Raw genomic sequence first — 15107 nt, 5'->3', positions numbered from 1 at the left:
AGGCTTTGTGGAGAAAGTAATTGTGTCCCTTATTCTTTCTACCTTCTTCCCCATTTATCTCCATCCCTCTATCGCCCTCCCTCCACCCCTCTCTCTCCACCTCTCTCTCTCATCTCAGGTGTGTATGTGGAGCAGGTAGGGGGCGGTTCCTGGGCGCTGGGGATGAGATCCTGGAGGTGAACGGGGAGGCAGTGGCTGGACTGACCCTGGATCAGGTGTCACGTCTCATGACCCGCAACAGCACTGCCTCTATCCATATATCCTGCCTCTCAGTCGGAACCAGCGATGAGCAATGCAATACTGGAATATTCCATTATCCATTTAAATATTTTTAAAACACACTGGACACTGCCCCGTGATGATGTCATGACGAAAACACAAGAATGGAAATAAGCAAGCATAATGAGAGATTTTTTACTCTGGGAGAACCAAAGGAAGGAAATAATCAACCTAATTATACTTGTCCATTATTAGGCCTAGTCTTTGAAGATTCAGGCAAATGTAAGTACCGGTAAATCAAAACTGATGTCAGATAAAACAGAGGAGAAAGAAGATGCTGCACCTAATGGTCATTTTGCATTTCACAATAAATAACATATTGTTTCGAAGGTGATAATGAAATCTGTTTATTAATTAGGCTACCTGTTTAACCTGCACTCACTCGTCCTATGCAATATTTGGTAACTTGCTAAATGACAGTGCAACCCAATAGGTGACCTTTTTCTAACACACAGCCTACCTTGCGAATCGAATTGCAAGCATTGTTGAAAAAGCTAATTCATCAAATATCTCTACTACCGAGGTAGCGGACTTTCTTATGAACTTTACCAACAGCTTGGGGCCCGAGACCAGGTTTTGTAGAATCTAGCTCCAACTACATTGATTCGCCGAAGGTCAATACTTTAAAATATATATATATATATCAAACGTTCACCTTGTACCCATGTTTGCACTCTGTAGTTGCGTGCCTTTGTTTGCTTTCAATAAAAGTTGTAGGCTATTTGATTAACGTTTATTGAAAACCTATGGATTTCAGCAAACAAAGAAAGGCACGCAACTACAGAGGGCAAACACGTACAAGGCGGGCGTTTCCTAATTTACTTTTTATTTTTGTTATTTACCTTGGGCGAATCGATGTTAGTTAGTCTCAGCTCCACGCCGTTGGTCAAGTTCATCAGAAACTTAATTCACAATGTTATTCTTATTTTGTGTGTGGCAGTGTCTCCTTCTGCAGTCAATGTATTGACTTTAACGAACAAGGTTGGGAAATAGGCTAGTGTTTGTTTTTCTCTTTTTGTATAGCCGACAGCTTGCCCAGTCTGCTTTTACTGGATGTGGGAGGATGCTTGTCGTGACCAGTGATCCACAGCACGTGATATTATGTCAAAGGTCGTGACAGTCAACTTTCAAGGCGTGAAAACGGAGAGCTAGTGAACGAGGGGACATTGGTGGGGATTTTTATCAATGGAAGTAAGTGGTTCTAATGTGTTCCGTTTAGCCGAGGACGTTTTCTCCACAGTCTGAAGCTTAGACATGTCAGTAAATATGTCTCTGGAGGCGAAAGAAACGCACACCTGTTTAGGCGAAGTGCTGGAGTAGAAGGACAGCCGCACACTCTGTCTCAACTTGTCTTTGTAGAATAGGCTACATATTAATGGCCAAGTAAGTCTTATTATACATTATACTAAGTGTAGAATAGGCCTAAACCTTGCCACCTCTGATGGTCCGACAAAGTAGGTTAGGCTATAGACAGACTGTAAACCAAGGCCTATATTCCTACTCGTAGCCTACTAGGCTATAGCCTATCCTTATCGAACATGGGGTAAAATATTCCAATAAAACTGAATTATGATAGGCTAGTTGCGCCCTTCATTTGAATTAACAAAAAAAGCGCGGAAAATACCTGACCATTTAGCCTATAGCCTATGCTGTATGTCCTCCAGTGATGGTGCGTCACTGCTGATTTCTCCCTCGGCTTATCCGATGAAAGCGAGCTGATATGGGTTTTATCTCTCTCAGCCATGTCACCCCGGGGGACTCCCGCTAAATTTGCCACGAATACCAGGCATGGCTACCCCATAGATAAGCTACATAAAAACAATGACAGTGAACAATTCCTTCCAGCATCAGAAGTCATTTGGTATTGGGTCCATTTGTGTATTCAACTTAGACCAAAAAATTACACATTGGTCATCTCTAAAGTACGATGTTGAAATGAATAGAATAGAATATTAGAGAATAGGCCTAGATTCAACTGAAATGTATATTACTACAGCCTAATGATTATGATTAGTTTATAATTATGATTATTAGGCTATTATTATTATATCCTATGACTATTATTATCAGTCTCGGTCTACAAATGATAGGGTTTTATTGCCTAATTTTAATTGGAAATTAAGCCTTATGCACGACAAAGATAAACATTGTACCTTAAAGAGTTGTTTGTTTGTTTTCCAGGGGCGGAATAATATCAGAAAAATATAACCACCTAGATTCACCTTTTGCCTATACCTCGCATCGTTGTAGTTACTGGAGCTGCATCCATATGTCTTTATGCTTTGCCCTCCACAAGCCTATATAGCCTACGACAGCCAAATAATAATGAATCATTTCATAAATAATGGGTTTAGTGGCTTATCAGGAACGAAGAGTCCGCTGCCGTGCGCTTATCTCGCCTGGCCACATTGCGCTCGTGTTCCGCTCCCCATACTGAGCGGGCGCGCTGGACGCAGTGAGGAATAACTCAAACCTCACTTCCAGTTCCACACTGCACTTCACCGGCACTAAAAAAAACCTCAGACATGGATGACCCACTCACAAAATGGCTCCACTTTCACACTAGCATCAACAAGACGTCGGGAACGGTAAGCGCATAAAATTAATCGATATTTCCTTTTTCCATGCCTGGGGTTTGAACGGTAAATATTTTTGAATTACAATTAGGAGTATGTTTGAAGTGTTTTTTCGTTATTGTTCGTTGGTTGGCCACTTTAGAATACATTAGGAACGCATTAGGCCCTATTATTTTCTTGGATTTATTTTTAAACAATTATAGGCTAATCATAAATAATTATGTGGCTATTGGTTCGAAACGGTTTTGTGTGATTGTTTTGGCCTATTTTAATGATTGTATGAATAGGAATAATTATTGTTATTGTCTCATTGACAATGGTAAGCTATATTATTATCCTACAGTTCAAAATGATTGGCTTGTGGTTTCTTCGTTGTTTTGGATTATGGTAGGCTACACATGTCAGTACTACAGCATCGATAGAACCAAAAAGGGAACGAAAAATAAATCAAACATTCGAACAATAGCTCGGTGATGTCAACCTTTGTTCCAAATGTCTGATGCAATCTATAATCGAAGTGACTGCCTATTGGATCGTAGGCTATAGCTTTAACCATAGAAAAGAAAATTCCCCAGAGAAAAGCCATTTTGATGAGGTTTGTTTCAACAATAAAGACAATTAAGAATGAGATTCACTTACTCTTTTGTTAATAACACATTCTTTCACATGATCAAATTAAATAGGCCTAATAGGTCATTTCAAAAGGAAATATTTCAAGTTAATGCTCACAATTCAATTCAAAAGTTAATGCTCAATTCAATTTTCTCACAAAATGTTTTTTTAAATATATATATGATTTAAATAAAAGGTCATTTTCGAAAACAGCAGCACCAATTTTCATTTCAAATGTCACATTGAATGCTTGCTCCATATAGGCCTTGGTCACTGTTTTTCAAATGACAATAACGGACGTTTTAAAACAGTAGTGTGAGGTGGAAAGTATTTCGCTGAACAACACCATTGGCCATCAAAAGCAGTCAATGACGTTTTTGACTGATTTCTCGTAACGTGCACCGCGCTTTATTCATATCCATTGTGTTCGCTGTTCACACTACATTTATTACTTATTTTCTGAAAAATATTCAGTGTGGTGCACTCAAACATGCCCATAGGTAGGCTATTTGGAGAATTACATGGCCTAGTCTATTTTGTTTCCTAATAGCGAACCCTTCGATCAGCCTTATAGGGTTTATTTAGGGTCTAATCCAAGATGTGGGGGGGAAATAAAACAATCATTGCCTCCAAAACAACATGGCAAGGAGTTGCGAATCACAATATATTTGTAGCATTGATGAGGACATTTACCACCAGTTCTGAATTGAAAGCATGTTAACATTTGCTGCGCAGATGCCTGCATTTCAGGGGCTATTTTCTTGATAGTCTATACGAAATGAATACATTTTCTCTTTATATGTGGTGCTTTATAGGCTACATGTAGGCCTATGCCAACTGCCCTACACAGAGTAATAACAGCCTTATAATGATGGAATCGTGGAGTGATGAAATGATCGGGAAATGCCTTTGTTGACTGCCTTGACCTGAATCAACAACAATAATGCTTCTATATCAGTCCTCTTTTATTGCATGCATTTACAAAGTGTTTTCTGCCCCACAGTGTGGTGTTTTCGACAGCTGATTTATAGAGAGACATTTCATAGGATATAACTGCAACGTGATGAAATTATGGAAAAAATGAAGCTGGATCTTTGTCCTGGAAGTCCCGGTGCCAAGTCGTGCATCCCACTGAAGCAGGATTCCATCAGGGAGAATGGATGCCAAGACCTGGAGGACTCGAAGGAGGAAAACTTCACTGGGGAAGGGGTTAAGACAGATGACGCGCCTCTGCGGAACACGCGCAACGGGACCATCATCCTCAACGGCGTTGCCAAGGAAACCGCTTACGACGCCCTTGACCTGAAAAGGGAAGTACCAGTGATCGAGCTCTTGAGGAGAGACGATATAAAGACGGGACAGCAGAGAACCGACAGTCAAACGGTACCGATCACGGAGCTTCGCAGACCACCCGTGCCGTTGCCGCTGCCGCACCGAGACGCGCTGATCGACGCTCGAATGGTTCAGCTGAGCCCAAACGCGTTCCCTCTCCCGGCGCGAGCAATGCTCTACAACTTGGCGCAACCTCTCGCTGCCATCAACAGGTAAAGTAAAATAAACTATAAAATAGCTTTGAAAAATATTATCCTGATTTACCCCCCCCCCCCCCCCCTAAATAATATAGCCTATAATTATAGCCTACAGACGTCTATACGTTATTCATCTTCGTTTATTTTTGTGGCAGAATAGGCCTAATCCTTTGTAAGCTATTACTTACAGGTATAGCCTACATCAAAACATGTTTTTTTTTATAGCCTACCTATAAACCTAAATAACGGAGAAACAGAAAAGTAAATGTAGTAGCTTGTTAACTAGGCTATTGGCTCATTCACCTTCACAAAGGTATTTGTCAGAGCCTTCACCTCTAGGCTGCCTGTGTTGATTAATTGCAGTCAGATTTATTTCTGTTTATTAGTTTGAATAGCGAAGATTTCAGGTTAGACTACTTGTGCCTATAATACCCTTACACTTTATGTGTTTTGGTTGCAATTTTGGACGCAGAGACCATCTGTATGTCATATATTATACAGGTTATAATAAGGCTATATATTTCTTGAAAGATTTTGGTATTGCCTACACATCATATTGGTAAGCTGTTGTATATGTGCCTGTGTGTAAGTAGTTTGTGTGTATGGTAGTGTGTGTACCTGTTTCTCATATCTATTCTCTGCCACTAGTCTTGGAGGGGAGTCGGAACAGTACGGCATGTACCCCAGCAACAGGGTAAAGCGCCGTCCTGCGCCTTACGAGGTTGAGCTCGACGAGGGTAGGCGCATTTTTAGATCTTTCTAAGTATGGTAAGACGCACCTCTGCTGTGTCCTCCTGCTGCTTACAGTCTTCTTCTCAATCCTCTCCTCATCCCAATATCATCCCATTCCGTTTATCCAACGACATGGCCGCAACATGGGCAGGTATTGAAGAAAATAGGCTACCGACCATCAATTTATAGAGCACTCCTAAACAAATCTCCAAAAACTAGTCAATGATGTCGTATATGATATCTATGGTTTTAGCTTATTAGAAACATCTGTAAGATACAGCATCTCGTGTTCTCGATCAACCACTCACAGTCAAATAGCATGGGGGAGGGTGGAGGGAGTTAGCTGCCACCTTGCCAAGGCTTTGCTGCATAGTAAGCTGGCAGATTACGGGAGGCTGGGTGTGTTCCAAGAGGAAGAAATGGTATACTGTACACCAACGGGATATTGTATTTCGCAAATGCATCCCACAGTTTCTGACGCAAGCCGCAGGTGTTATTCATTGGCTATATGTACCATTATATCAAAAACCACATTGGGAAATATATGATAATGAATAACATACATTTATGTTACCCGCTGCGTCTCCTATCCCACTTCTGACATCAATGTAGCAAAGCCAAGATTAGAGTCCATCCAGCGGCACTGTGCTCGCCAACCCAATAATGTAATCGGTGTGCCAAACTCAGGAACCTCTTTACATATGGCAGAGCATAGACAAATACATGTATACAGATTATAAAAGTGCCGTTGTCTAAATAAGTTGGTCAGCTCACTACGTTATATCTTGTGCTAGTGTTTAAAGAGTCCCACTTCGGGTTGCTTTACAATACATAACCAGCTCGTTAACCAAGGCACCGTATAGCTGTCTTCAGAAATGGAAAATGCAGTCACTCGTCACCACCTTTACGCTGGCTTCTGTCATGCCACTATTTTCATTTTGTATCTCACTCGACTACTTTACCACCATTAAAACATTCTCATCACTTTGTCGCTTTTCAATTTACTTTGTGAAGAGGAAGGATTACATCTAAAATGACCAAGTATATTCTGCAGAGCAGATAAGACAAACATCAAGGCAGAATTTGAGAGAATACGACATTTGGACTGACTGAGTCTTACTCTTCATTTGTGCATCCCCTCTCCCACATCCTGTATCTTTCCCATTACTCCTCTTTCCTCCCCTCCACTCCCCTCCCCTCTTCCTCTCCTCCGCCAGCTGGCCAACCAAAGATCGTAAGGCGGATCTTCACCAACAGCCGGGAGCGCTGGCGGCAGCAGAATGTCAACGGGGCGTTCTCCGAGCTCCGCAAACTCATCCCCACCCACCCACCGGACAAGAAGCTGAGCAAGAACGAGATCCTGCGTCTGGCCATGAAGTACATCAGCTTCCTGTCCAACCTGCTGGACGACCAGGATGGAGGGGCCACCGTGGGCGTGGGTGACGGGACAGGGCTGCTGGTGGGTGGCCGTGAGGGTGGACCCCAGGTCCCCCGCCAGGACGGGGTAGGACTGGCCAGGGAGGACGACCTCCTCCTCCAGGGCGCGTTGTCGCCCGGGTCCAGCTGCGGGAGTCTGCCAGATGGGGACGGCAGCCCCGAGAGCTTCACCGAGGACCAAGACTCACCTCCAGCCCCGAGAACTGTGCCCGTCCCGCGCGGTAGGGACCTACGACGCAATGCACGCCCACAAGATGGCGGCAGCCAGCGATGACGTTGATGATAATAGTGGTGGGGATGGTGGTGACGTGGTGTCGGGGATGACGATGGTGGATACGGAGTTGGTGGAGTTGATGGTGGACCGCAGGAAAACAAAGGGATTGACTTATGTCCCCGGAAGAGAGATGACTCAAATATGGATGAGTGTGAGAAGGTCCCTAGCATCTCTGAGCTCTATCTAAAGAACGGTGCTTCAGGTTCTGGGAGCATGCTGATGCCAGAATTTCACTTCATCAGGATTCTAATGTCCTTTTTTGGTCCTTTTTTGGTCAGTTGGTTAACAAAATGAAAGACTTGTAAATTCTGCATGCTTCATGCTGTCTAGGACCTGGGTTGAGGAACACCTCATATTTCCTGCATTATGAATGTTCAAATACAGTGTGCTTCTGTTACACTATCACGTTATCAGTATACATCCTATGTCATCGTCATGAAAGTAATTGATGCCATGGTACCAGCAGGCGACGCATCAGTCGACACCAGGAAATGTCAATAGGAATGCCATCATGCTCTCACCTTGGGTTAAGAATAAGATCAATCTTTGCCAGTTGTCAATGAGGGCCATTTGAACTGTTCTGAAAGTTTACGACAGCAAAAGAACTGTTTCGCTGATAGCAATGGCTTGATGCCAAATCCTCACAACAACAAAAAATGCACATTTAATCACACATTGAAGACCATTATTATTTGCTTGAAAATGTGTTATCTCTAGCAAGGATTTAGCACTCTCAACACACGATCAAACGTGTACATATAACATTAGCCTAGCTTCCAAAATATTTTGACAGTGGTTCATGTCAAGTGATGTGATTAGGCAGTTTGATATAGTGGCCTATGTTTTAGACAGGGCTTTCAGGCAGGTGGCTTTTTGAGAAGGATTCTGCTCTGTGCCCCTGATGACAAACTATTCATTCAACAGTGGGTGAACAACATGTCAACTAGAAAATGAATGTCAAACACATATAATGATATAACAAATGTGGTACCTTATTTATTTATTTCCGTCACACGTAACTGATTAGCGTTGAGTAAAACGAGGCAGAGTAACATGGCAACTGACCGTTAAGCATGCACGCACGCACGCACGCACGCACACACACACACACACACACACACACACACACACACACACCACACACCACACACACACACACACACAACACGACACACACACACATCGAGTACATCTGTTTGAACCATTTTGAATTTCTGAGACACATTGCCTAAGCATGTAGATGGACATATGTGCGGCGAGGTAGCTAGCAACTACAACAGCCACAGGTATAAAAATTCAAAATGAATCCTGTCAAGAGGTACAAATAGTATTTCTGTAACTGAGATCCAGTGAAATCAAACGCTCACTTCCAACCATTTTGTATATTATAAATATCTATTTTAATGTTTTTCTCACTGTATTGCAGTTGTGGTTTGGTATGGTACACTAAGTATATCGCCTCCTAAATACGCCCTCCTTCTCTCTGTTGGAATGATCAACAACACCAGCAGTTTTATGTCAGTAAGCAGTGAGGTGTACATCACTGTAGTTTGGTTATTTCATTACGGCTTTTTCAACATACATTTAGTAGCCTATCTTGGTACCTTTGGTTACTATTTTATGAACTACAGTAAAGCAAAGGGACATTGTATGTTCTGTTTAGTAAATAAATAACATGTTTGTTGTATGATAAATATATCTATGACTATATGCAATGTTAACTTGATGACTTTTATATAAAATGCTGAATAAAATGAACACAGGAAAAGGCAAAAGAAATACTGATTATGTATGTTATAAATCATGTGTATCACATACTATTTTTTTTCCAGCGTTCTTATGATTCAGTTTTCTTTATTTACTTATATATATTTTTTTAGGAAGCATCACCCATCACATAATTCAGATTGAACAACAATTGCAAGAATTAAAAACCAACTCATTCCTATATTTGGGGGCTAAATTAAGCACAAATGCAGTGAACCACCCCCTTCAACACAGCCTGGACAATGTGCAGTAAATCCATATCAAGGCATGTAAAATACTCCCACTGGAGTCTGGAATCCTCACTTCCTCTTAGCAAGTGACAACTTCCTGCAAAGGTCAGAGTGGCTCAGTGACCTTCAGGATATCCTGCCATTGTGAAAGTGGTTCACACTCTTTAGACCTTCCACACTCAGTCCGTCTGGAGCATTACCAAACAATCACATGAAACATGAAGAGTTATTCATTCATGATGATGCGGCACAAAACTTCAAAGTAAACCACAGTAGCCATTATAATGCATAAACGCTACATCGACCATTTAACTTAATGATCATCTTGCAGTAAAAATATGTTTCATGTTTTTGTATGAATTATTGTGATATCGGCTCCACTTGCAGATATAGCAAAACCAAAGTGCAGTGTTTCTAGTAAAGCGGAGGCACCCAGGTGTTCTAGGACCTCTCCAGTATTCCACATCAGGCTATGACTGACTGGACTGTGACCTCGATAACTAACTCTGTGGCTCGACTGCCAAACATTTACCTGCAGCCTGGAGACTGCAGTCATACTGTCCATCCAAATAGAGAAACAGGAAAACAGGGACAGAGGAGTGCATGAGAGAGAGTGACAGAAAAAGGCAGGGGGGGACTGTGTGTGTGTGTGTTTGTGTGTGAGTGTGTGTGCGTGCGTGCGGGTGTCTATGTGTGTGTGTACGTGCATGTGTGTGTGCACGTGCGCGTGCACGTGTGAGCGGATTTATCAGCTCAGTGCAGATGGATGGCAGAGTGTCTCTTGCAGCCAAATTATTCTGTATGTTAATGAGTTGTTATCTGCTGCGCTGCAGGAACAATACACTGACTCTCACACAGTGGGGATCCAGCCTGCTGGGTACAGATTACACTGCCTACACCACCATGGCAGTTATTTATATTTTCACACACAGTATATACCAACACACACACACACACATACACACACACACACACACACATAAATGGTTTATGTCTTTTGACCTGGAAAAATAGGACGGTGGAAAGCTGCTTTTCTCGTTCTCTACCCACAGGTGGCGATGTCACTCCTTTTTATGGTTTCTATTAAACGTATATGACTCAAGACCATCACCAGGAGAAGGGCTGACTTGTAATTTACTCATCATCCAAGTTATGGTACACACACAACAGAAATGATTTCCTTTATTTGGATTTTGATCAAACGTGGTCTTCTTGTGCATGGACATTCTATGGCCATACTATCCTATGTACAGAGAAAGGGTAAACAGCACAGGCAGTGCTGGTGCACAAATATCAATCAATCAATCAATCAATCAAATGTATTTATAAAGCCCTTTTTACATCAGCCGATGTCACAAAGTGCTGTACAGAAACCCAGCCTGAAACCCCAAACAGCAAGCAATGCAGATGTAGAAGCATTGTAGAAGCATGTGAGGCAACATAATCAGTTGGTCAGCAGACAGAAACAATTGAGTCTAAACCTGGCATGAGATGATTGATTAGATGTGATGGCTAGTATAACTGGTTTGTTAAACTTGTCACAGAGTCCCATCTACCTCTTCTTGCACCCTTTTAGTTTTTATGCTGGTGTTGTATTTTTTTTTTTTTTTATTTACATTTTTACAAATTACGTTTAGGCGCTTCTCATTCACAGAGCAATACTGGCAAGAGAAGAAACCTTGAGAAGAACAGATAATTGTAGATGAAGACAACCACTTGAAGAGATAATTTACAACAAATAAAAATGGTCAGGAAAGCGAGATTGGAGTTTGTTTACACCCGTTTGGGTAAATGTGTGCTGTCATTCTGCATGCAACGTCTATCAATAACACGATGAGCAAAGTCTACCTACGTCAAATTATTACCTCAGTGGGAATAATAGGCTATGTATCATGTGAAAGTCTTTGTCGCAACAAGCAGAGTGAAGTAAAAAACAAAAACAAAAAAATAACGGTCCCAGTTACCATTTATTTGGCACCGTATCGGTTTCTATTTTCACAAACGCAGAACATTTTTAAAAAATACATGGAGGATCACATTCATTATTTTAATTGCCCATGTCAGTAGGTGTAACAAAACAGCTATGCAGGAGACACAAATGTTTCAAACAATAACGCTGTTTTCTTTTTTATATTTCATTGTGTGAAATTCATAGTCACTTCTATATTTGTGTTGAGTGTTGGCAGTGCTGAACGTCCAATGCAACATGGAAACCCCCTGAACGAAGCATTTAAATAGAATTTTAGGAATATCCTTAAACCTACTACAAAAATATGCAGGGAAAATAATGGATCGTCAGGCGTTCATTGATTGCATTGATAGAAGTTACTGTTTTCTATTTTGTTTGCTAGTAATGATATGGGTCCTCTTTTCCTCTGATTAGCACGCCTGTTTAACGGAACTGTTTACATAGTTCCTGAAGCTTTTAAAATATAAAGTATTGGACACAGATTGTAAACAATGACCTGATTTTTTCATCTAATCCTCCAGTGACAGTTGTTTTCCAGTCAGTCACCCACTTCGCGGTTTAGGTGTTAATCCCAGTAAACATTGTAACTAAGTGTCAAATTTATTTTAAATAAAATAATATTGTATTGTGTTTGTCACAAGCGCCGAATACAAATGGTGTAGACTACACCGTGAAATGCTTGCTTATGAGCCCTTACCAATGATGCAGAGTAAAAAAATAATGTGTAACATAAAAGGAATAAAATACACAACAATTAAATTGTATTCAGGGATGACCAGATTCATGTGCAGGGTTATAAGGTGTTTGAGATAGATATGTACATAAATACATGATAAAGTGACTAGGAAACACAATAGATAATAATAGTAAGAATAAATAACAGAGTAGCCTTAGCATATGATGAGTTAAAAGTGTGTGTATATGTGTGTGTGTGTACGTAGTGTAAGTACAGTATGTGAATGTGTGTGGGTTTTGTGTGAGCGTGTCAGTGTAGTGTGTGTGTGAGTGTGTATATACAGTTGAAGTCGGAAGTTTACATACACCTTAGCTAAATACATTTAAACTCAGTTTTTCACAATTCCTGACATTTAATCCTCGTAAAAATTCCCTGTCTTAGGTCAGTTAGGATCACCACTTTATTTTAAGAATGTGAAATGTCAGAATAATAGTTGAGAGAATGATTTATTTCAGCTTTTATTTATTTCACCACATTCCCAGTGGGTCAGAAGTTTACATACACTAAATTAGTATTTGGTAGCATTGCTTTTAAATTGTTTAACTTGGGTCAACCGTTTCGTGTAGCCTTCCACAAGCATCCCACAATAAGTTGGGTGAATTTTGGCCCATTCCTCCTGACAGAGCTGGTGTAACTGAGTCAGGTTTGTAGGCCTCCATGCTCGCACACACGTTTTCAGTTCTGCCCAGGGCTCTGTGATGGCAACTCCAATACCTTGACTTTGTTGTCCTTAAGCCATTTTGCCACAACTTTGGAAGTATGCTTGGGGTCATTGTCCATTTGGAAGACCCATTTGCGACCAAGCTTTAACTTCCTGACTGATGTCTTGAGATGTTGCTTCAATATATCCACATAATTTTCCTCCTCATGATGCCATCTATTTTGTGAAGTGCACCAGTCCCTCCTGCAGCAAAGCATCCCCAAAACATGATGCTGCCACCTCCGTGCTTCACGGTTGGGATGGTGTTCTGCGGCTTGCAAGCGTCTCCCCTTTTTCCTCTAAACCTAACGATGGTCATTATGGCAAAACAGTTCTATTTTTGTTTCATCAGACCAGAGGACATTTCTCCAAAAAGTACGATCTTTGTCCCCATGTGCAGTTGCAAACAGTAGTCTGGCTTTTTTATGGCGGTTTTGGAGCAGTGGCTTCTTCCTTGCTGAGCGGCCTTTCAGGTTATGTCGATATAGGACTCGTTTTACTGTGGATAGAGATACTCTTTTACCTGTTTCCTCCAGCATCTTCACAAGGTCCTTTGCTGTTGTTCTGGGATTGATTTGCACAAAATAGTACATGACATATTAAATATATTACGCTATTGTTATCCTATAGAAACATAATGGAATATTGTACATCATATTAGCATCAACATACATCGTTTCATTCAATTTCACATAATAATTTAATATTTCATTTTTGTTACATGTAATCTTTTGGTTCAACCTTAATATATAATGAGCATCATCAACGGGGGGAACATATTAGGTGTACGCTAATAAGCTGTAAAAAAATATTTTCAATTTATAAGACTTGTTCATAAAGGAAAATGGTGTTCATAAGAAGGGCCTGAGATCAAAGTCAATATTCAGACCACTAGGGGTCAATGATTTTAGATAGGATATCCAGTAAGCCTCGCTTTGTAGTAGTAGGATCTCGATGTTACCTCCTGTCCTTGGTAGAGCAACATGCACAATGCCTGTGTATTTGAGGGAGGAGATGGGATGGTTAGCTTCAACAAAGTGAGCTGCTACTGGATAGTCAATGTTCTTACACCTGATTGAGCTGCGGTGTTCAGCTATGCGTTGTTTTAATTGTCTTTTCGTTTGTCCTACATAGGCTTTTCCACATGAACAGGTGATGAAATAGATTACTCCCTTGGTCTTGCATGAGATGATACCCCTAACAGGGATCTTTCGACCTGTATGTGGGTGTCTGAAGAAATACTTTTTTATAGTGCTATTGCACTGTGCGCATGAGTCACATTTGTAGTTCCCATTTGGGATAGGTGTCAAGAGTGTCTGAGTAGGCTCAGGGGGCTCAGGGGGCTCAGGGGGCAGGTCAGATCTCACTAAACTATCTCCAATATTGCGACCACGCTTATAGACCACCAGTGGGGGTTCCTTGAAGAGGTGTGCGATTTTTTTGTCTGATTGCAGAATATGCCAGTGCTTTTTCAGGATTGCGTTCATTTTCTCCGAACCCTTGGTGTATTTAGTGCAAACGATGGTTGCGTTGTTTTTCTTCTTTGGTTGAGTTTTTAGTAATTCCGCTCTTGGTTTTTGAGATATTTTCATCATTGCAGCATCAAGAGTTTTGTCCTTGTAGTCTCTCATTTTGAATTTATCTGTCATTATTTTAGCATTGCTGTCAAAATCTGTCTGGTGGCCACAGATCCGTTTAACCCTGCATAACAGGCTATATGGTAGACCATTCTTGAGGGGAAGGGGATGCATACTATCCGCACATAGCAAGGTATTGCGATCTGTGGGCTTTGTGTATAAGTCTGTGTGTAATGCATCATTCTCTTTGATGATCCATAAGTCCAGGTAGTTTATTTTTCTCTCATCAGTCTGCATGGTGAATTTGAGGTATTCAGAGCTCTCGTTTAGTAGAGTTTGGAATTCATTTAGTTCCTGCTGACTTCCTTCCCAGAGCACAAAGGCATCATCTATGTATCTCCTCCATGGGAGGATTTTAGAAAGTAAGGGGTGTCTCTCTGTTTTAAAAAGGAATGCTTCTTCAAATTGTCCCACATGCAGGTTTGCATAGTTGTGGGAAAAAGGGGAGCCCATGGCTACACCCCGAATTTGAATGAAAAAGTCTGACTCAAAGACAAAGTAGTTATGGGATAATACCAGTTCAGTAAGTTGTAAGATGTAATCATTTGATGGAGCAAGGGTAGAGGCTCTCTGCTGAAGGAAGTGTTGTAGCACCTGCAAGCCTCCAGTGTGTGGGATGTTAGTGTACA

At 41.2% G+C, this 15107-nt stretch overlaps 1 protein-coding gene across 2 annotated transcripts; it reads left to right on the top strand.

The window, feature by feature from the left end:
• The first annotated feature begins 1350 nt into the window (after positions 1–1350).
• On the top strand, positions 1351–9275 carry LOC111957032 (T-cell acute lymphocytic leukemia protein 1-like). Of its 2 annotated transcripts, none has more exons than XM_070436644.1 (4): positions 1351–1470; positions 4471–5011; positions 5645–5733; positions 6946–9275. In XM_070436644.1, exons 2-4 carry the CDS (start codon positions 4539–4541, stop codon positions 7437–7439), a joined length of 1056 nt encoding a protein of 351 aa, XP_070292745.1. In that variant the 5' UTR covers positions 1351–1470; positions 4471–4538; the 3' UTR covers positions 7440–9275. The 2 variants fall into 2 exon arrangements, with proteins under 2 accessions (XP_070292745.1, XP_023833511.1); XM_023977743.2 differs by lacking the exon at positions 1351–1470 and adding an exon at positions 2716–2867.
• The last annotated feature ends 5832 nt before the right edge of the window (positions 9276–15107 follow it).

The sequence above is a fragment of the Salvelinus sp. IW2-2015 genome, linkage group LG32 (assembly GCF_002910315.2).
Source record: "Salvelinus sp. IW2-2015 linkage group LG32, ASM291031v2, whole genome shotgun sequence".
Taxonomy (NCBI): Eukaryota; Metazoa; Chordata; class Actinopteri; order Salmoniformes; family Salmonidae; genus Salvelinus; species Salvelinus sp. IW2-2015.
Note: the sequence above shows the minus strand (reverse complement) of the source record. Positions and strands in the feature narration are given on the sequence as shown.